Source organism: Camelina sativa, chromosome 14 (genome assembly GCF_030686135.1).
Source record: "Camelina sativa cultivar CO46 ecotype springtype chromosome 14, ASM3068613v1".
NCBI classification, from domain to species: domain Eukaryota; kingdom Viridiplantae; phylum Streptophyta; class Magnoliopsida; order Brassicales; family Brassicaceae; genus Camelina; species Camelina sativa.
In genome coordinates, this window is record NC_141893.1 from 8,256,686 (window position 1) to 8,277,637 (window position 20,952).

A 20,952-nucleotide genomic window follows, 5' to 3' on the forward strand; every position below is an offset into this window, starting at 1 on the left:
GACACGTGTCATTGGCTGAATTGATAATGTTTTTTTTTTTTTTGTTTACAACCTGAAAAAATCGGCTTCTAGGAGGAGGAGAAGAGAGCATCTCTAAATTAAGAGCGTCGATCGCTCAATTCCTCGCATGGGTTTCATTACTTGTACTATTACCGACGGTGGGCTCTTCTTCTTCTTCTTCTTCTTCGAAATCTCTCCTAAATTGTCAACCTTTCTTAGATCATCAACAGCACCTTGTAAACCCTAGTCGCCGCCACGTCGATCTCCTCAGAGCTATGTAATGTCTTCCGTCAATGACCTCATTACCGACGACAAGCTTTGGGTCCTTTCTTTCTCCTCCACCCATCTATGTCTTTCTACAGTGCCGTTGAAGATCTCTCTGTTTCCCATTGTCGCCGTTGCTTCAACGAGAGAAAATGCTCCGGTTCGGCTGGTCGAGTCTACAGAGCTGCACTTGAAGCTTGCTGACGCTGTTGGTCCTAGGGGTATTACCAACTTTCAACCTCTACCTCTCTCAATGTGTCTGTACAAATTTTTGCGGAACAATGATTGTTGATGCCATTGACAAAGTTGGAATGTGATGGTAGTTTGTCCACTGAATCATCGATCATATCCTCTTTTGAGACCATGGTCGAGTAGAAGCGGTAATGGAGGTCTGTGTTTAATTTACTGCTCCATTCTAATTTGACCCAATGGCTAACTTTGATATCTTTCGTTGACTTACAGAATGACACAAGTTACATCTCACCTCGTTTTGTAAAAACCATGAGTGATTTACTAGATGAGATTGAAAATGCTAGGGTGCTTATTGAAAGACATCATCCCCATTTTGGAGAAGGCCACTCAGCTTCGAGCTCTTATTGCAGAGGATGTTACAGGTGAGGCCTTACCAACCCCTTGTTGTGGAAAATCTCTGTGATTTCCTCAATGTTGGCGCCGTTTAAAGCTCCAGGATTTGGAGAAAAAAGGAAGGCTATTAATATGATGCTTCAGGATATCGCTATCTTGTATGTGGAATTTGATTCGGTTGAGTTTTCTTATCTTCTCTTTCTTCTAGTCTGAACTAACTATCTCTTTTGTATGTTGCTTTCCAGGAGCTGAGTACCAAGCTAGTGACATAGGCTTGCTGGTCAAAACAAAATACTAATCAATTGGGTATTGCCAAGGTCACAGTTAGCAAAAGATTCAACTACGCTTATTGCAGATGCAGGCTTCCACCAAGGAAAAATTACAAGCTTGAGAAAAAAGTATTCAAGACGGATTTTGTGTGTATGACTCAGAGAAGCTTGCTAAGAGAGTCGCTAAACTATGGTGGTGTTGCTGTCAGTAAAGTCGAGCAGCAACTGAAACGGAGCTTGGGGACCATGAGCTGAGCTCCCTGTCGGCAATGCGGGAAACATGACTTTAGCGAATGGGAGCTCCGGTTGCGGGTGCAACGGGATGAATGATATACATATGAGAATGAGAGAATCTGTTGGAAGCTGGACTATTGATCCCGCAAAAGTGACGAGGTGTGTGCCCTTCATAATGCTCTGCTTCGGTTGCGGGAATGGTACTGACCCTCTTAGGCCAGTGTTGCCAGTTGGCGATCGACAAACCGAAACCTAGGCTCCTCTTCAGAGGCTCATGGTGTAATGATTAATGAATGAAACACACAACATTTGATCTTATTAGCATATATAGTATGTGGGAAATGAGTAGTTGTTTGGTAACGGTGACGAGGAATAATTATCTTTAGAGGAAATTTTACAAATCTCTTTAGAAATATTTATATTCATGTTTGAAAATATTATTCAAAACAGTTTATATAGTTTAATTAGTTCGATATCCCATCCCTTTAATCCTTGAAACTTCTTCGGACGTAAACCATAATTAATGTATATCATTTTGACTAAAATTTAGATAGCGACATGTGTATTAAAAATTGATTTATAATACATGGTACCGTATGTCTCAAGTTAATAGCAACAGTAGTAATCCATAGGTAATTAGCCGTTTTAATTATTAGTTTTTTTATAAAAAAAATAACTGATAACGAAATCATAGACCCTATATAAACCCGTAGTGGCTGTTAAAGAGAGACTACCGTATCCTCTGAAAGTGGACGAAGAAGTTTCTTGAAATCCAGAAACCAGAACTCTGAGATTCTTCTGTACCGATGATGGCGACCAACAAGTGTAACCGATGTGATTCCAACACCAATCTGGGGTTAATCAACTGCAGGCACGAGAGGGTTTGCTTGAAATGTGCCAAATCAATGGCGGAAAGGAAAGAACCGTGTTCCGTTTGTGGAGTTGCATTCACCATTCTGCATAAGGTAATCTTTTGACGATCGATTTGTCGTATCTTTCTTTCTTCCCAAGCTCGAATCTAACAAAAGTCCATGCCATGCCAACGTACGTTGTTGGTCTCGCAAATCGCAAATCAGGAATTTGCTGTTCGTCTTTGCTCGGCCGACGATAAGAAAAAGTACTTGGCTGCTTCATTCAAGAATGGTGCTCCGGATCTCGCAAACGACCATCAATGGTCTCTGGTTAAACAATCCCAATCTTCTGATGCTAATGCGGAGGTGCTGAATAAGGATCAGTGGATCTTGGAGAATCAAGAAGGCATCAAGTACAAAGGAAATCTTGTTGGCACATCGAAACGCTTTTTGTTAGAGGAGGAGGATGATGGTTCTTCTGTGCTTATTCCGTGTGATCATTGGTATGGACGACGAAGATGATCGTTGCTTCTTCTTTCTTTCTTTTCTTGGGATGATGATAAAAGAAAAGTAAGCTAAGTAGTAGTGTTCATGGCGTGACATTCTCGCTTTTCTTGGTTTTGATAGGTTTGGGTTTGATCGAGTTCCTCCTCCCGGTACTCAGCTGCGTACGACTGAACAAGCAGAGCAGATAATGGACAAAAAGCGTAACCGAATTGAAGAGACGATTCAGAAACGCAATAAGCACATGAGGAAGACGGGCAAGATCATAAAGCCAACAACATCCACATCCACCAGTGAAACAGTTGAGAAAGGTACGTAAAACCCTGTTTCAATGAATCTGTTTCGTTTCTCTCTTCAAATTTTCTCTCTACTTTAACGGGGGGATATATGTCTTGTTGTAGGAGAGCCCTGGGATCACGACGCAAGATTCTCGGATGACGATGTTGGCACCGATAGCGATGAAAGTATTTCTGTTCCAAGTGCAATCAAGGTAAAATTAACTACTGTTTCTCTCTCTCTCCCCTAATGCTAAAAATGATTTATTAGTTCGTACGTAATTAGAGAAAATTAAAGAAGTTGAGCATGCATGGGTGTGTGAATATAGGAGTTTGAAGAGGAAGACAATGAGCCTTTCCTTAGCAATGCTGGAAGAGACCTGAAGAACATAATCCGAAAGTATGATGATGGATCTGATAAAGATGATGGAAAAGGAAGCGGGAGTACTGGAGGAGCCAGTACTAGTACTTGAGAGAGAATACATAAATGGTGCCGAGGAGACTACTGGAGAGTAATAGCTAGTGATTAATAACTTTTCTTTTGGTTTTTTTTCTTTCTTCTCTTCTGATTTGGTCAATGAGATTATGATGACACAGCATTGATTCTATCTCAATTGACGATGATGTCTTTGTTCTGCTTTTGGAATTCTTGTGTGTACGTACTACATAAACATAGAGCATTGAGTCTCAATAATCCAAAGTTTTTTTGTTTTTTTGTTTTTTTTGGCATAGATTTTAGTATTATTCCCATTCTATTGCATCATTTAGATAATGCAAATTTTGGATCTCTTAAATGAGTCATTACATCATGAAGTACAAATTTGCTTTATATCATCAATTTTGTTTTGGGTGGGGGGACTAAAATTAGAAGTCACATTCGGAGAAGAGAGTTAGTTCAAAAGATCTCTAAATTAAGGCAAACGGCAAAACAGAGCTCAAAGAGTTGCAAAATCTCTCTGTCAAATTTCTCGGATTTCCCAAAACAGAGTTTTTCTTTTTCGTTTTCAATCTGTCAAAAGCTCACAATGAACTTGAATTACAGAGATATTGACTCGTCTTCCTCGATTCACGACAAAGTAATCTATTTTACCTTTTTGTCCACCCATCCACGGCGGAGTTGGAGTGGCTGGCGAAGAAGAAGCTGAGAATTTGATGAATTAGCATTTCATCGATGTTACCCTCTATCAGAAACATCAGATCACGATTCATGATCACGCGCCGGTCGGGTTACTGATGCAAATTTGTGCGTCGATCGCTCAATTCCTCGCATGGGTTTCATTACTTGTACTATTACCGACGGTGGGCTCTTCTGCTTCTTCTTCGAAATCTCTCCTAAATTGTCAACCTTTCTTAGATCATCAACAGCACCTTGGAAATATCTTGATGATGCTTTGGTTAATGTGACCTTAAAGGCTGTGAAGAACGGAGGGTTTGGTGCAGCTTCCGTGATTAGAGACGTGGCAGTGTATGCCTTGGCTCAGTGTTGGCAGACACTTGATAAGAATTCGTGTCGAGAGTGTTTGGTTAATGCTAGGTCGAGCTTGAGAGATTGTGACGGACATGAAGCTACAGCTTTCTTTACAGGGTGTTACTTGAAGTATTCCACACACAAGTTCTTTGATCATGCTGCTGAGCATAAACCTGATGATGGTATGGAACATAATGATTGTTGACACATCACTATTTAATTTGGATAATAGAGATTGATCTTCACCCATCGAACTTTTGTTTCTTTCTTGTGCAGATCATAGAAACTTTATAAGGTCATCGTTTTTTCCATATTTGAGTGATCATGATGTTACGAAATTAGCAATTGCTGCGATTTCGTTGTCTATTCTTACTTCTCTTGGTGCCTTTATTAGTTACAGACGGTTTTCAAGGAAAAGAAAAGGTAAAAACTGGGACTACAATATCTTATAGCTATGTATGAGGTTCCTTGTTTCGTTGATTCATGATCTTCTTCTTTTGTTTAGCTCAAATTCCATCGTGTTCAAATTTCAAATACGAGATGCTTGAGAAGGCGACCGAGTCTTTCCATGACTCTATGAAACTAGGCCAAGGAGGGGCTGGTTCTGTGTACAAAGGGATTCTTCCAGATGGCAGAATCGTTGCAGTCAAAAAGCTCTTCTTCAACACACGTGAATGGGCGGATCAGTTCTTTAACGAAGTGAATTTGATCAGCAGAGTTGAACACAAGAACCTTGTGAGACTACTTGGTTGCAGCATTGAAGGTCCCAAAAGTCTTCTTGTCTATGAATATGTTCATAATAGAAGCCTTGATCAAATCCTTTTCAGTAAGTTGTAACATCTTCTCTATAAACTAACCCATTTACCGAATCCATCATGTTAACTAACTAACTGTTATTTGAATTGCAGTGAAGAATACGGTCCATATCTTGAGCTGGAAGCAACGGTTTAACATCATTATAGGGATATCAGAAGGTCTAGAATACCTTCACAGAGGATCTGAAGTAAAAATCATCCATAGAGACATCAAAACCAGCAATATTCTCCTTGATCGAAACCTAAGTCCCAAAATAGCGGATTTTGGACTCGTACGTTCCATGGGTACTGACAAAACCCAAACCAATACTGGAATTGCTGGAACACTGTGAGTGTGTGTGTACTTCTTGATCAATTCTTCTTTTAACAACATTGCGTTTCAGAAAACTAGAGTATAAAGTTTTCTAATTTGATGTTGTTCTTTGGAACTTGTAGTGGTTATTTGGCACCTGAATATCTTATCAAAGGCCAATTAACAGAGAAAGCTGACGTTTATGCATTCGGAGTTCTCATAATCGAGATAGCAACTGGCAAGAAAAACAACGCATTCACGCAAGGAACTAGCTCGGTTTTATACTCTGTAAGTAAGCTTTGTTTCCATGTTAAGTCGCGGATATAAGACACGCTCACAATTTTACATTTTAACACTGTAGTAATGGTTTCTCTTGACTGGTTGGGAATAGGTATGGGAACATTTTAAAGCAAACACTTTAGAACGCTCGATTGATCCTCGGTTGAAAGAGAAGGTCACAGAGGAAGAGGCCTTGAAGGTTCTTCAAATCGGATTGTTGTGTGTTCAATCATCAGTAGAATTAAGACCTTCGATGTCTGAGATAGTCTATATGTTAAAGAACAAAGATTGTAAATTTGATTGTCCGAAACAGCCTCCCTTCTTGAGTGCCAGTGTTCTAATGCCAGATGAGGAGACTAGAGTCTGATATTATCAATCAGTTTCTTAGGATTTGTTTATAATTTTGTGTTAACAAATATAATGCAATAATGATGACAACTTTTTTTCTTTAGTACTACAATTAGTTAATTAGAGTATAGTATTGTTTTAGAAACTGGCTCTGTCCGTCTGTCGCATCTCTTATTTGTTTGGCGCAACGTTGGCGTTTTGCTATCGGATCATTATTCACCTCTTAAGTTCATTAAGGTCCAACAAAAACGAGATTCTCCGAGGAACTCATCGTTACCATCCGTTCGCTCAACAGTCAACAACATTTGACTTCCATAATGCTGTGGACCTGTGGTACAAGTTGATCAACATTTATGCCACACGTGTCGTGTGGACATCACGCATACTATTTCTCTTGGTTTATTTTTCCAAAAAAGAATACTAGCTGCATCTTATTCATATATATTTAATATACTTTTTTCTTTTTTTGTTATGCTTATGAATAATAAATAAACTTTGAAATCTATCCACTTAAATCTGTTTTTTGGTTTTTTAACTGATTTTTAATTTTGAATTTTGAATACTAGTATTCATTAAATTATACTGACTGTTACAATATTACTAATCAAAATTTATGTTCGTACGCCTCACCAATATTGTATTAAATATGGAAGTTAATAATAAGTTTTATAATATTTATTGGGGTTAAAAAAAAAAAAAGCATTAGCTGGGACCCAGATGTTTCTTCCCCAACCTCCTTCCACGAGAAGCTACTAACCCTTCCTTCCCCAAATTTTTCCCACTCTCCTCCTCTATTCTCTCAACCTCTCCGCCTCAGATTCCGTTCAATCTCCCTCCACCGCCTCAGATTCGACTCTCTCTTTCTCTGTCTTTTTTTTTTTTTCGTTTAATTTTATTTATTACTTTCTCTCTCTTCTCGAGGAGTCTTTGATTTGACCGGAACATTGTTCCGGAAGCTTACCCAAGACCTCACTCCTTAATTCTCCGGTTTTCATCTCCGTCGTTATCTCAACGCCGACATTAAAAAATTATATTCAACAGTAGAGTGCTAGTTTGAAGTGACACCGGAATTGTAATCGGTGTACCGAGAGAAGCCCTAAAAGTGCCGTCCGTCGATCTCTCTGCTCTATCTTCGTCTTCTCTATTTATATCGCGCGCATTGTAAAGTAGGAAGTTATAGTCGTTCTGCATGAGCCTAATTTTCAGGTATACTTCAATTCCTTCGTAGCGGAGGAGATCTTCTCCTCTCTCTCTCGGGGTTTGTGATTCCCCTAATTTTTACTTTCTAGGTCGTTTTAGCTGAGTTTCGTTACTGGGATTGTTACGTATTGAGAGGTTTTGGAGTGATTTCTTAGGGCACATACACACAAGAACAACGGATTCTGGAATTTATGATCTGTGTTTGTCATATCTCTGAAAATTCGTTTGTTATTTGCTTCCTTCTAGATAAACAAAGATGAGCTACAATAGAAGTATCAGCGTTTCTCATGATGATGTGGTTGTTAAACCCGAGCGCGGTAATATGCTTCAGAGCATATCACCTAGAAGCCATGGTTCCAAAGGACATCCTCTACCTCAAGATTCTGAAGAAAATAGAGGATCGATCGGTCAGAGTAGCACTAGTGTGGTTGATCAGGTCCGGTCGCCAGCTGATGATGCTGGTGTCACCTCTTCATCCACCATATGTCCAGCTCCTGTTTGTAGGCAATTCTGGAAAGCTGGAAGCTATAATGATGAACTGAGTTCAAAGTCACAGCGGCCAAGTATGTATTTCTAATCATCAGCTAATTATTACTCTTTTGCTTGGATGAGTTGGTTTTTGTCTCTGGAGGTTATAATGTTTTGACGTTTGAGTGATACACGCCAGAGTACACTGTTTCCTTTAACTTGGTTCCAGGGTTTTTCGCTTTACATGTGGAAGCTTTCTGCTTATAATTCTTGACATATATTTTGCAGATGGAAAAAATTATCTTCATGTGCACCCTATGTTTCTTCACTCCAATGCTACTTCACATAAATGGGCTTTTGGTGGTATGCTTAAATAACCATCATTTTCCCGTTTTTGTATGTGGCTAAGTAAACATTATTCAAGCGTTTTAACAAGACTTTTTTTGGTTCTTGCAGCTGTTGCAGAACTGCTTGACAATGCTGTTGATGAGGTGCGTCCTTTCTTTTGATGTGCTTAATGCTTTAAATCTTACTACCTGCTTCTTCTTTCCTGCAAATAATTTTCAATTATACTCTTCACTCTTTGAACCTTGTTTCTACTTTCCACATATCTTAATGTCTCTGCTTAACCGAAAATGTTTTGACTTTTGAATCTTTAAATTCTTGAATACTTGTATAATTATATTCTTGATAGAGAACCTCTCCCTTCTGGGACCCGAGCGCTTCGCTTTCTGACACCATTCTGTCATTTTTTTTAATTAAGGTGGAAGTGTGCCCTAAATATTTGTAGATAATCTCAATAGTTCTGGATGATAATTTATTAAAATAGCTCTGTATCTTCATCACCCTGTAGATCCAAAATGGGGCCACTTTTGTCATTGTAGATAAAACCACAAATCCAAGGGATGGTACAACAGCATTGCTAATTCAAGGTATTTGCATTGATTTTTTTGGATTAAGTTTCGTGCCAATTACAATAGGAAAAATGCAAAAGAAAGACTTTCTAATCTTCTCGCATAAAAATTTTAGATGATGGTGGTGGGATGGATCCTCAGGCAATGCGAAATTGCATGGGTTTTGGCTTCTCAGATAAAAAATCGGATTCAGCCATTGGAAGATGTATGAATCTTTCTCTTTATGCTCTTAGCAATTATATCTCTAATTATAATTCTGCATCCCATATCTATAGTTATGATTTTGAAGCTCAGATCGTTAATCATGATTCTACGTCTTTTCACTTCGTTATAATTCTTAAGATGGAAATGGTTTCAAGACTAGCACAATGAGACTTGGGGCAGATGTCATTGTTTTCAGCCGCCATTCAAAGAACCAGTGAGTGGTCATTGTTGGTTATCCTATGCGCCAATGTTCTAGCAGTTTTCCATCCAAACATTTGCTTTCTGAACAAGAGAATATTGGCTAATTGTTTTCTTTTCCATCTGACTAGAACATTGACACAAAGTATCGGGCTCCTTTCTTATACTTACCTCACACGTACTGGCCATGATAGAATAGTTGTTCCCATTGTGAGTCTCCCTCTCTGACACATATAAATGTACCTTGTTTTTCTGTAATTTAACCGTGTAGCCTTGTCAATATTCAGTTGGATTACGAGTTTAAGGTATCAGCTGGCGAGTTCAAGCCGTTGCAAGACCGAGAACATTTTATATCCAGCCTCTCCATTCTACTAGAATGGTCTCCATTTTCAACAGAGGCAGAACTTTTGCAGCAGGTAAGCCCAATTTTTTATTTTTATTTTATCCAGGCAACCCATGTTGTCTACAATCTGTATATTTCCTGGTTACTTGGTTTAAAATTTGTGGGGTCTTTCAATATTCCCTGTCATGGTACAATTGATAAAAGCTTTTGATGAGCTTTAAGTTCCGTATATAATAATTTGATCACAACCGTGAAGCCATGCACGACTGTTCTCCATTTCCATAATTCCGTATTTCTTGGATAGATATGGATGAATGAATGCTTAGATAAGACTAGAGCAGTTCAATCGAGACTTTAGTGTGCGCTTAAATTAGGCCCCTTCATGTTGGTCTATTCTCTATTTGTGTTTGCCCCATTTAATAAAGTTTTTCCTTTTATCTAATATGTTACCAAGTTCCTCTCTTCAGTGACATTTTATTTTCTTTTTCTTTCTATCAGTTTGATGACGTTGGACCACATGGGACAAAGGTTATTATCTATAATATGTGGCTCAACAGTGATGCTAAATTGGAACTAGACTTTGATTCGGTTGCAGAGGTGAATTCTTGATCTTTCCTATTTCGAATCTTTTTTCGATCCCAAGTATTATCATTTAATTGAGATCTTGTTTTGTTCCGTATTTTTTCCTTTGTAGGATATTCTCATTGAAGGCAGCATAAAAAAAACTGGATCTAAGATTGTGAATGATCATATCGCTAGCCGGTTTTCTTACTCTCTTCGTGTGAGCTTCTATTTCTTTTGGTCAATAATGTTTAGGGAACTGTTTATGCTTATGTTCATGTGCAAGTGGTAACAGTAACATTGAATCATAAATGTATGTGTGAATGTACTCATGAATAATCTTGGAAAATGCATAATACACATAGACACAGATAATAAAATGCTGCAGACAGCTGTATATAAGAAATACTTGTGTAACTGTGTGTATACTAAGACTAGATAGCTGGCATGCAACTGAAATTCTTCCCCCTGCTGATACCTTTGTGCAGGTTTACCTATCCATATTATACTTGCGGATTCCTGAGACGTTCAAGATCATTTTGCGTGGTAAGGTTGTCGAACATCATAATGTTGCTGATGATCTCATGCATCCGCAGTACATCTTGTATAAGCCTCATGCTGCTGGATCTGGAGAGGTGCGTAAAATATCTGAAGGCTTTTGTTTTTCTTCTTTTAAACTTCTTACTCTTTTTCCATTATTATGATTTGAATCGGGCGTTCAATGAGCAGGCTGTAGTTGTAACGACGATTGGATTTCTGAAAGAAGCTCCCAAAGTAAATCTTCATGGGTTCTGCGTTTATCACAAAAACCGCCTTATTATGGTGAGTTTTGAAATGTTAAATATGTTAGTTCACATTCAGTAGAAAAGGATTATCATAGAGTGGGGTATAGACTGGGATTTTAATTATTTTTTTTGTTGTTAGACCTCTCTACACTGATGGTGGCATGCAGATTTAAAGGTGTTTTTTAAAAAATCTTCTGAACGTAGTTAAAGTTTTCTTGCACCAGTTAAAAACTCAGTATCCGTCAAGTTTCTATCACAAATTCTGCACATACTCTTATGTGACACTGTGACCTTGTCTGATTGTTTTGCTATTTTCAGCCATTTTGGCAGGTCATAAATTATTCAAGCAGTCGAGGAAGAGGGGTTGTTGGTAAAAAACTGCGAAATGGATAAATCAATAAAACATTAGATATACACTGATTGTTGTTTTTAGAACAGTTCTTTGACGGGTGAATTTATGTTAAGTTGTATGCTGTTTACAGGTGTTCTAGAAGCTAATTTTGTTGAACCAACCCATAACAAGCAGGATTTCGAGAAAACTGTTCTTCTTCAGAAGCTTGAAAACCGTTTGAAGGAAATGACAGTGGAGTATTGGTAATTTCCTTAGCCTTGTCTTTTTGGTTGCTGTTGTGTTGCTACATTTATATATTCCCTCAAAGTAGATAATACAGAGTTTTCCTAGTGTATGGTAGAAGACCACATAAGATATATTGGGGATTTGAAGTCCTCTGATTTGTCTTTAAACGTTCCCCTATTACCTCTGGACTGGCCTTGTACCAGTTTCCAGCGTTTCTTACTATTTCAAGTGATTGAAAATCTTTAACAGGAGCTGCCATTGTGTGTTGATTGGGTATCAAGTAAATAAGAAGCCTCGTCTTCAGATACCTCAAAATGCTCAATCTGCCGGTAGACAAGCAATAAGTCCTCCCCCAGGCTTCAAAGCAGTTTTTCCTCAAGGAAATTTGACATCTCTGCCTAGAGTTTCAGCTGAACCAGGTAAATGTTACTAAAACTTGAACCATGATGTAAGTGGGATCGTAGTTGGTCTTTGACTAGAACAAAACTTGAGTTATAATATTAGACTACCCGGTCTGACCTGGATTGGTTAAGGATTATGCCCATTTTAAGAATCATTAATATGATACTGCTGCGAATTCTCTATATAGTGACTGCAACTTGCAGCTAGTTAATCTCCTTACTTAGAATGAGAACAAAATAATCAGTATCTTATTAAATAAAATAATCAAATATCTTACTGAAAAATTGACACTCTTTTTCCAAACTGATTACGAGTGCGTCTGTCTATTATTGTGATGATGTGGAAGGAAGAGTTAGTTTCACACAATCATTTTGTTGGGCGTCGTTTTGTACTGTATATTTCCCTTTCCAGCATTCCCGAACTCTCTCTGATGCTGACTTATGGTTTCATTATTATCGCAGTGCTATTGGAGAAGAGGAAAGAACATCCTGATTCTGTTGCAAGCGCAGCGTCAAAAAGAAAGGTTGGGAATGATGGCTTTACTGTCCCGGGGCCGGATCGGGTTGAACAGGTACCTCAAGATATGTTTCTTTTTCTTTCATTTCCTGTTGAACATGTTTAACCCCATGACTGTTCCCAGTACCTAGATGTTATATAATTATTATCTGTGAAATTGCTGACTAGATTTTCATGTGAGCACTGTTTGACATATATATGACATTTTTCTTATGTGATATCTCATGCACATGTGCCCACGTAGAAAACATGATAGTAACTTTAGTTTGTAAATGCATCTCTACCCATTCCGTTTCTCTAATTTTACTGGCTTTTCACATGCTCTGAAGTTTATTCGTGGATCTGCAAGTCAGTCACAAGATAGTGAAACTGTCAAGTTGATGGAAAAAAACAAGAAGCTCCGAGAAAAGTAAGATAAATTATGTAATATAGATTGCCAATTTCCGCATTTGTTTGTGATTTCTGCCAGAAAATTTATTATAATTCTTATACTCAGATGTTTGGACCACAAGGTGCGAAGTCAGAACCTTGAAATCAAGGTACGTCCGTATGACATTAACAACCCTATTTTAGTACTTATTTCTTTCATTTGCTTTGGTGGTTTTGACTCACCGTTGTTCCTGCGTAATCCCAACCTCCTCTAAAGACATAAGATATATGGAAGCTAGTTTAGCATCTCTCCATGAGTCTTGTCTTCTGTGTCTTTTTATTAAACGATCTATTAATTGGTTCTTAAGTTGCTTATTGCAATTGGTAATTTCCATCAATCACATCATTTGATTAGAGATACTAGATTGGCCTATGTCGTCATAAGTTCCTCCATAAACTGGTTGAATAAGATTCGACGGTGATTTTGAGTCAAATGATTGCACAAAACGATCTTCATTTTGTGGTGATACAAATCGGGGTTTTTGTCTGTGCAGGCCATGAATATAAGGAGTGAGATCGAGAACGCTAAAAGTGAATATGAAAGGTTAATGGGAGAGCTACAAGCTTTGGGTATGGTGAAAGGGGAGCACAGAAGAAATGTAAATGCCTAGAAATATTCTCTGCACTTAACAACACTCTTTTTTTGCCTTTGTCATATCCATCCTCTAGGTTTGAAAACTAGGGATCCTTATTGGTTTATCTATCTAGTCTCTACTAATGAGTCTGCCTAGGGTAAGGCAACAAAATGTGAAGTAACAGGGTCCATGTTCATGAAATCAAAGATCCTTTTTTGTCCAGGAAATTCACCAAAAGTCAATGGGGAAATATTTAAATTTCTACATATTTTAGGTTTTACTTTGCAAAAGAGCCTCTTTAAACAAATGACCATGTATTGTCAAAAAAAAAAAAACAAATGACCATGACTTGTCGTTGTGTGTCTGTGTCACTGTCACCACCCATCCGAGAATAATAAAAGTAGATATTTGGTATTTAATTTCCAAACGGTTACAATATAGTGACAATCATCACTGATTATTATTAATTAATAATTAGATTGCAAATTCGTAATCCAACCATTGATTATAAAAAACTCCAAGTTAGTCTGGAGAAATCCAAAATATTCTTCTCGAGAATGTTTCTAGAGAGTTGGGTATACGGATCAGTGAGGAAAGTGGAATTAAGTCCACCATAGATCTTGGTAAATATTTGGGGATGCCGGTACTATAGAAGAGATTGAATAAGGCGACGTTTCGAGAAATTTTGGAACGGATGTCCTCGAGGATGGCGGGTTGGAAGAGTCACACTCTTAGTTTGGCAGGGCGCTTAACTCTTACGAAAGCAGTATTATCCTCTATACCAGTTCATTCCATGAGCACTATTATGCTTCCTCAAGCCACTTTGGCTTGTATAGATAAGGTGTCTCGCAATTTCTTATGGGGCAGTACACCAGGAAGAAGGACGCATCACCTGGTTTCTTGGGATAAGGTGTGTTCGTCTAAATGGTAGGGTGGACTAGGCATTCGAGCTGCTAAAGACATGAATAAGGCTCTTATCGCTAAGGTTGGATGGCGGTTGCTGCGGGATAGAGGAAGCTTGTGGGCTTGTTTGCTCAGAAGTAAATATAAAAGTGGATGATACGACGGGGTATAACTGGCTGTCAGTGAAAAGCACGTGGTCCTCAACATGGCGAAGTATAGGTGTTGGCCTTCGTGACGTGATTTTACAGGGTCAGAGTTGGGTGCTTAGTGATGGGAGGCACATTAACTTCTGGACTGATAAATGGTTGTCGAAATACCCGTTGGTTGACGCAGTGGAGGGAGAGTTACCACAAGCAGCATTGCAATTGAGAGTTAGCGAGCTGTGGAGAGATGAGGATGGATGGGACTGGAATAGGATATCTTCTTATCTGCCTCTAGAGAAACGCTTGGAGTTAACAACGTTTGCTGTGGATAGGGTTACAGGGGCTACTGACAGAATTGCTTGGGGAGAGTCGCCAGATGGGAAATTCTCAGTCAGTTCTGCGTATGCATTGATTACTAGGGATAATTCTCCAAGGCCGAATATGGAGAATTTCTACAGGAAGTTGTGGCGCTTACAAGTGCCAGAACAGATCAGAGTGTTTCTTTGGTTGACTAGTCATCAAGCAATCATGACCAATATGGAGCGGGCAAGACGTCATTTGTGTGATTCTGCGGTTTGTCAAGTTTGTAAAGGCGACTTTGAGTCTATTATCCATGTTTTGCGGGATTGTCCCGCAATGAAGGGAGTCTGGGAGAGGTTGGTGCCGACAAGAAGACACCAACAGTTCTTTGAAGTTACTCTGTTGGAATGGATTTCTGGGAATGTATCAGAAGGATATGTGGCTTCTGATGGTGTTCCATGGTCTACCCTTTTTGCAGTAGCGGTCTGGTGGGGTTGGAAATGGAGGTGTGGAAATGTATTCGGTGTGAATGGGAAGTGTCGCGATCGTGTTAGGTTTCTACAAGACTTAGCTAAAGAAATAGTTTTGGCGAATGTGACGAAGGAGAGGTCACGCAACCCCGGGTTGAACGGATGATAGGCTGGTCGAGACCAAGGGTGGGTTGGATGAAGATGAACACCGATGGTGCATCTCGTGGCAATCCAGGGTTGGCCACGGCTGGAGGGGTGTTGCGAGACTCAGATGGTCGATGGTGTGGAGGGTTTACTTTGAACATAGGGAGATGCTCGGCACCGCTTGCAGAGCTCTGGGGCGTATACTATGGTTTGTGTCTGGCCTGGGATAAAGGAGTCTGATGTCTTGAGTTAGAGGTGGATTCGGAGCTGGTGGTGGATTTTCTGAATACAGGGATTGATGATTGTCATCCCCTGTCTTTCCTGGTACGCATGTGCCATGGCTTGGTTGTGAAGGACTGGTCAGTCCGTTTATCTCATGTATACCATGAAGCAAACTGTCTAGCTGATGGTTTAGTCAATCATGGATTTCTCTTTCCTTTAGGTTTTCATTTGTTGGACTCTGTCCCTATTGAGTTATTCTCGATTTTTAGAGACGATGAGGTTGGGCTCATGCACTCAAGGCATACTCGTATGTAAGACTGTTGAATTTTAATAAATGCTGGGAGACTATTGTCTCCCGGTCCCCTACCGAAAAAAAAAACTCCACGTTAACTATTTCTACAATTGTATAGCAATCCCAGCATTTTTTTTTTTTTAATACCTCCACAGACATATAATCCGATTATAAAGTCTTTGATTTGGTTAGAACATACAACCAGAATACTAAATCAGGAAATAATACAGCCAATTAAAAACATCAAACGAAGAGTAATCCAGCCAAGAAAGTATTAAGTGTAAGTGATACGTCACAGCTGATGCCAACAACCACAATACAATTAGGGCCGGCCCTGAGGACAGACGGGCTAAGCCCATGCTTAGGGCCTCCAAATTTTTTTTTTCTATGAAGCTTCATATAGCCATATTTTGTTGTATATATATAATGGGTAATGGTTTTTATTGTATATACGTAAAGCATAAAAGAGGCCACATCTTTATACTCTTTTTTATATATATTAATATCATATCTAAATTCTTTTTTTTATTATTGTTTTTAAAATAACACAAAATTTTAATTCCTAAACCTAAACAAAAAGGGAAAAAATATGATTAGATTTATTATAAAACATTGTTTATTCGAATACCTAAACAACTGCCGTATCTAAAAAAATTTCTTTCAAAACAATCACCTCAAGTTGTCTAAGGCATTATTGTATACTTTTCATCAATTAAGTAGTTTTTGTAAGGTTTTTTTTTTATTTAGTTTGAAGAATTTAATTTTTTTGTCAACTAATTTTTTATTTATAAAAAAGCCACATTTTTTTCTTCCCTTTGGACCACATATTTTGTTGGACCGGCCCCGAATACAATATACACATAAGTCAGAAGTGCATGAAAAGGCCATGAGCCAACGGCTAAGTTGTCACGTGAGAGCGCACAAACACCCATGAGAGATTTTACCGTTGAAGGCTATAAGGTAGGAATCAGATGCTTTCAACCCACATTCACAATTCCGCGGGTCCAACACGTTCTCTCCTACGACGTGGAGAGAAGTGATTCGTTCACACGGATTTCAGCAACAATGAATGAGAAATGTAGCTGATTCGCGCCACTTTGTCGGTATGCTTAGGTGACTCTCAACCGTCGGATCAAGATCGCGCCAGAGAAAAAGGAAAGGGTCAAATTAGTCATTAACATGAATTAATTATAAATATAAAATTTTTTATTTAGTGAGAAAAATAAATGCGCTGGAAAATAGTCTCAAAAAGACTCTCTCTGATTTGTCTGAAGAACTAAGAAACCGAATCGCTTCATTTTGTTTTCCCGAGAAAAAGAGAGAGAGACAGACAGACAGACAAAAAAAAGAAAATTAAAAAAAAAAAAGAGTTTCTTCGCCGTCTGAGTGGGAAAGATGGCGGAGGATTTCGCTAGAGCGGTGGACGATGGGCTTAAACTCGCGAAACGGATTTATTTCGGGAAAGACAGGGCCGTCGCGGCTCCGAGACCACCTGCGCCGATGGAGAGATCGGCTACGACGCAGCCTTACCTTCCTACGGCTCCCATGGTTTACGCCGTTATACCCGACCCGGGAATTGTGGATAACCCGGATTTACCTAGCTATCAGCCTCACGTGCACGGCAGGTGCGACCCACCTGCTTTGATTCCTTTGCAGATGAATTCGATTGAGCTCGATGTTGATTGTTACCTCGATACCGCTCTCGTTACAGTCACCGGATCGTGGCGGGTTCACTGCGTTATGGGAAGCAAGAGATGTGATTGCCGAATCGCGATTCCCATGGGGGAACAGGTCTGTGTCTTTTTTATTTTTTTTCAGGGAAAATTTGAGATTGTTCTTTTGTAATTTATTAGATTAGTTCACTATTAGCCTATTAGGGTTACGTCTCTCAATTTGATGAAGGGTTTGCTGATGATATCTCTTTCTTTTATGTTTTTTGCCCTTTTGTTTTCACTTTTAAGTTTTGGTTCTCATACTAATAGTGTATGGCTAACAGGGTTCAATTCTAGGTGTTGAGGTTGAGATTCCTAGAAAATCTTACACAACTCAGTTGATCACAGCCGACGATGAAAATGAATTTGAGAAAACGGCACTACCGGAGACTGGAGGCTTCTTGAAACCAAACATTTTCACTCTTACAATACCACAGGTGATGTGCAAGTTTCCATTTGGAACTTTTATGGTATTTTGTGTGTGTGTGTGTGTGGTTTGACCTCTTTTCTGATTGTATCTGCCATTTATTTCCAGGTTGATGGAGGTACCAATCTCTCTATCAAGATGTCTTGGTCTCAGAAGTTGACGTATAATGAAGGGCAGTTTTTTCTTGATATTCCTTTTAGCTTTCCTGAGTATGTGACTCCTGCGGTTAAGAAAATCTCCAAGAGAGAAAAGATTCATTTGAGTGTTAATGCTGGTACTGGAACTGAAGTTCTCTGCAAAGGATGCAGTCATCAACTAAAGCAGGTCTGCTTTTATAGACTTTTTCTCAACGCGATCCATAATATTTCAGTTTTTATTTCTTTTGGTTCTATTCTGTAACTCTTATTCCTTTCATCTATTACAGGAAAAATTGCGGAGTGCAGGGAATTTGAGGTTTGCATATGAAGCTGATGTTTTAAAGTGGTCCAACACAGACTTTAGCTTTTCTTATACGGTATGAGTTCTCTCACTAGCGCTTTTAAATCTCTGTTGCTGCTTCAACGTCTCGTAGGCCCTAGACAACTGGGCTTGCATTGAATGTTGTAAAAAGTGCTTATGCTTTAATTTTTTCGACCAATCGTAGGCCTCTTCAAGTAATATAGTTGGTGGACTTTTCCTTCAATCTGCTCCTGTTCACGATGTTGATCAGAGAGACATATTTTCTTTCTATCTTTTTCCAGGAAAGCAACAAAAAACAAAGGTTTGATTTTGAACTCTTTTATTTTATTTTCTGTACAATAAATGCCAACTGCATTATAATCGTAAGTTTCTTTCTGTCAACTTCAGGTATTCAAGCGGGAGGTAGTATTTGTTGTTGACATAAGTAAAAGCATGACTGGAAAACCTCTCGAGGATGTAAACAATGCGATATCCACAGCTCTATCTAAGCTTAATCCTGGAGATTCCTTCAATATTATCACTTTCAGCGATGACACTTCTCTGTTTTCGACTTCGATGGAGTTGGTCACTCCAGATGCTGTTGAAAGAGGCATTGAGTGGATGAACAAGAACTTTGTCATCGCAGATGGTACAAACATGCTCCCTCCACTAGAGAAGGTATTTCGACAACTTACTTGTAGCTTAACACTTTGGTGATTATATCCCCTCAAATTGAGTCCTGACAATAATTTCGCCAACTTTGTTCAATACTTTCAGGCTGTCGAAATGCTTTCGAATACTCGTAGCTCTATTCCTATGATCTTTTTCGTAACAGATGGGTCTGTTGAAGATGAGAGACACATTTGTGATGTAATGAATAAACATCTTGCTAGCGCTGGATCAGTGTGTCCACGAATACACACTTTTGGATTAGGTAAACTTGTCTACATGTAAAACAACCGGGATTATCTTTTGATTACCTTTTCATATGTGGACTCTTTGAAATATTTTCAGGTGTGTTCTGTAACCACTACTTCCTGCAAATGCTTGCAAATCTATCCAGGGGCCAGCACGAATCAGTTTATAATACAGGTGAAACTTTGACTGCGTTTGGTGAATTTAAGGATAAAGTTGTCATAATCTGTGCTATAACATATGTAATATAGTTATCTAAACAATATATTCCTTTGTCCAGATCACATTGAGGAACGACTGGACAAACTGTTTACAAAGGCTTTATCCACAGCTCTTGTTAATATAACAATTGAGCCTCTGCAGAGTCTAGATGAAGTTGAGGTGTGCCTCTATGCTAAGATTGTTTGCTTGACTTTTTTGGATTTTTTTTTTGTTTCCTCGGATTCGATGAAATTGATGTCTGTAATACTGAAATTGTTTACTTGTGGCTACAATAATAGGTATACCCCTCAAACATTCCGGATCTGACGTCTGCAAATCCATTGATGATATATGGAAGATACCGAGGAAAGTTCCCTGAAAATGTGATAGCAAAAGGTCTGCTAGGAGATTTGAGCAGCTTTTCTGTAAACTTGACTGTACAAAGTGCAAAAGACATGCCTCTTGATAAAGTAAGATCACCTTCCTTTCATAATCATCCCCAAAGTGGTTTTCTTTGATAAAGACATCCAGGTTTACGTAAAGTGTCAATCCCTAAATATTTTCAGGTATTTGCAAAGAATGTGATCGACTTGCTTACCGCTGAGGCATGGTTCTCTGAAGACAAACAGCTAAAAGAGAAGGTTCGTCTACATTTCACACATCCTCCTCAATTTTCCTTTTCAGGATTTTCTCCGTAAAGTTGCTTTATCTTTTTCTTCTCAGATTGCTAAACTAAGCATCCAAACCAGCGTACCATCCGAGTATACTAGAATGATCCAATTAGAGCACACAGAAGAATTGAAACCCAGCGACACTGCCGGAAAGAAAAAGGTATTGTATTGATGCATATCTAGAAATTATGAACTAAAACTGCCACATTGAACGAAAACCTAGTGATTAATTCTGTTCTGAGGACCAGATGAGATTCATATTAACTCATATATATTAACAGACATCAAGCAATGGCGAGAAACAGAAGATGGTATCAAGAACGATCCCGCTACAAAGCCTCGGGATAGGCTTTGGTGATAAAACAGCCACCAGAGAGAATGTTCCACCAGGATTTGGCGAACAGAAAGCACCTGATGCTGCTGAGAAGTTTGTCAAGGCTGCTTCGAGCTGTTGTGTGTCATTGTGCAACAAATGTTGCTGCATGTGTTGTGTCCAGTGCTGCACGAAGCTCAATGATCAATGTGTCCTTGTCTTCACACAGCTCTTCACAGCGATTGCTTGCCTTGCCTGCTTTGAATGTTGCTCAGCTATTTGCTGCTCTGGAGACGACGGGTAGTTATAATGTTAAAAAAGAAAACCGGTTTTGAATTCAAGTGTAAAGCTTTTTAAGTTTCAAAGTAAGTTTGTACATTTACATACACATTGCATGTACGGCCTCATCAAATATAAAAGCTGTGTTTTTTTCTTTTTTTTTTGT

The 20,952-nt window shown here is 38.9% G+C and overlaps 3 protein-coding genes and 1 long non-coding RNA gene across 6 annotated transcripts; all 4 read left to right on the top strand.

Moving 5' to 3' along the window:
- Positions 1 to 1,753, top strand: LOC147927953 (uncharacterized). 2 transcript variants are annotated; one of them, XR_015580648.1, is made up of 3 exons: positions 1 to 644; positions 727 to 1,007; positions 1,095 to 1,753. It is a non-coding gene; the product is annotated as an uncharacterized LOC147927953 (long non-coding RNA). The 2 variants fall into 2 exon arrangements; XR_015580649.1 differs by having other exon boundaries at positions 55 to 653.
- A 1,743-nt stretch (positions 1,754 to 3,496) lies between these two features.
- On the top strand, positions 3,497 to 6,290 carry LOC104743392 (cysteine-rich receptor-like protein kinase 1). Its single transcript, XM_087485820.1, has 6 exons — positions 3,497 to 4,632; positions 4,727 to 4,873; positions 4,956 to 5,276; positions 5,359 to 5,593; positions 5,701 to 5,845; positions 5,949 to 6,290. The coding sequence occupies exons 1-6, from the start codon at positions 4,251 to 4,253 to the stop codon at positions 6,201 to 6,203; spliced, it is 1,485 nt and encodes a 494-aa protein (XP_087341946.1). The 5' UTR covers positions 3,497 to 4,250; the 3' UTR covers positions 6,204 to 6,290.
- A 412-nt stretch (positions 6,291 to 6,702) lies between these two features.
- LOC104740605 (protein MICRORCHIDIA 6) lies at positions 6,703 to 13,622 on the top strand. Of its 2 annotated transcripts, XM_019236230.2 has the most exons (21): positions 6,855 to 7,390; positions 7,631 to 7,947; positions 8,141 to 8,215; positions 8,309 to 8,343; positions 8,547 to 8,615; positions 8,706 to 8,784; positions 8,882 to 8,971; positions 9,109 to 9,184; positions 9,300 to 9,378; positions 9,456 to 9,584; positions 10,010 to 10,108; positions 10,206 to 10,292; positions 10,561 to 10,707; positions 10,802 to 10,894; positions 11,176 to 11,227; positions 11,340 to 11,451; positions 11,684 to 11,853; positions 12,298 to 12,407; positions 12,682 to 12,761; positions 12,849 to 12,891; positions 13,276 to 13,622. In XM_019236230.2, the coding sequence occupies exons 2-21, from the start codon at positions 7,641 to 7,643 to the stop codon at positions 13,390 to 13,392; spliced, it is 2,049 nt and encodes a 682-aa protein (XP_019091775.1). In that variant the 5' UTR covers positions 6,855 to 7,390; positions 7,631 to 7,640; the 3' UTR covers positions 13,393 to 13,622. The 2 variants fall into 2 exon arrangements, with proteins under 2 accessions (XP_010459564.2, XP_019091775.1); XM_010461262.3 differs by lacking the exon at positions 8,547 to 8,615 and having other exon boundaries at positions 6,703 to 7,390.
- A 3,420-nt stretch (positions 13,623 to 17,042) lies between these two features.
- On the top strand, positions 17,043 to 20,942 carry LOC104740606 (uncharacterized). Its single transcript, XM_010461265.3, has 13 exons — positions 17,043 to 17,621; positions 17,827 to 17,979; positions 18,078 to 18,293; positions 18,394 to 18,483; positions 18,613 to 18,729; positions 18,816 to 19,085; positions 19,185 to 19,341; positions 19,422 to 19,499; positions 19,603 to 19,703; positions 19,823 to 19,993; positions 20,090 to 20,164; positions 20,247 to 20,354; positions 20,476 to 20,942. The coding sequence occupies exons 1-13, from the start codon at positions 17,226 to 17,228 to the stop codon at positions 20,809 to 20,811; spliced, it is 2,268 nt and encodes a 755-aa protein (XP_010459567.2). The 5' UTR covers positions 17,043 to 17,225; the 3' UTR covers positions 20,812 to 20,942.
- Positions 20,943 to 20,952: the final 10 nt, after the last annotated feature.

Bases quoted from the DNA above. Each gene is read 5' to 3' on its own strand.
- LOC104740606 (XM_010461265.3), top strand. From the start codon at position 17,226: ATGGCGGAGGATTTCGCTAGAGCGGTGGACGATGGGCTTAAACTCGCG. The intron at 18,484-18,612 runs GTATGAGTTCTC...GACCAATCGTAG, and splicing joins ACTTTAGCTTTTCTTATACG to GCCTCTTCAAGTAATATAGT. The intron at 20,165-20,246 runs GTTCGTCTACAT...TTTTCTTCTCAG, and splicing joins ACAAACAGCTAAAAGAGAAG to ATTGCTAAACTAAGCATCCA.
- LOC104740605 (XM_019236230.2), top strand. From the start codon at position 7,641: ATGAGCTACAATAGAAGTATCAGCGTTTCTCATGATGATGTGGTTGTT. The intron at 8,344-8,546 runs GTGCGTCCTTTC...TATTCTTGATAG, and splicing joins TTGACAATGCTGTTGATGAG to AGAACCTCTCCCTTCTGGGA. The intron at 10,109-10,205 runs GTGAATTCTTGA...TTTCCTTTGTAG, and splicing joins ACTTTGATTCGGTTGCAGAG to GATATTCTCATTGAAGGCAG.
- LOC104743392 (XM_087485820.1), top strand. From the start codon at position 4,251: ATGGGTTTCATTACTTGTACTATTACCGACGGTGGGCTCTTCTGCTTC. The intron at 5,594-5,700 runs GTGAGTGTGTGT...TGGAACTTGTAG, and splicing joins ACTGGAATTGCTGGAACACT to TGGTTATTTGGCACCTGAAT. The intron at 5,846-5,948 runs GTAAGTAAGCTT...GGTTGGGAATAG, and splicing joins CTAGCTCGGTTTTATACTCT to GTATGGGAACATTTTAAAGC.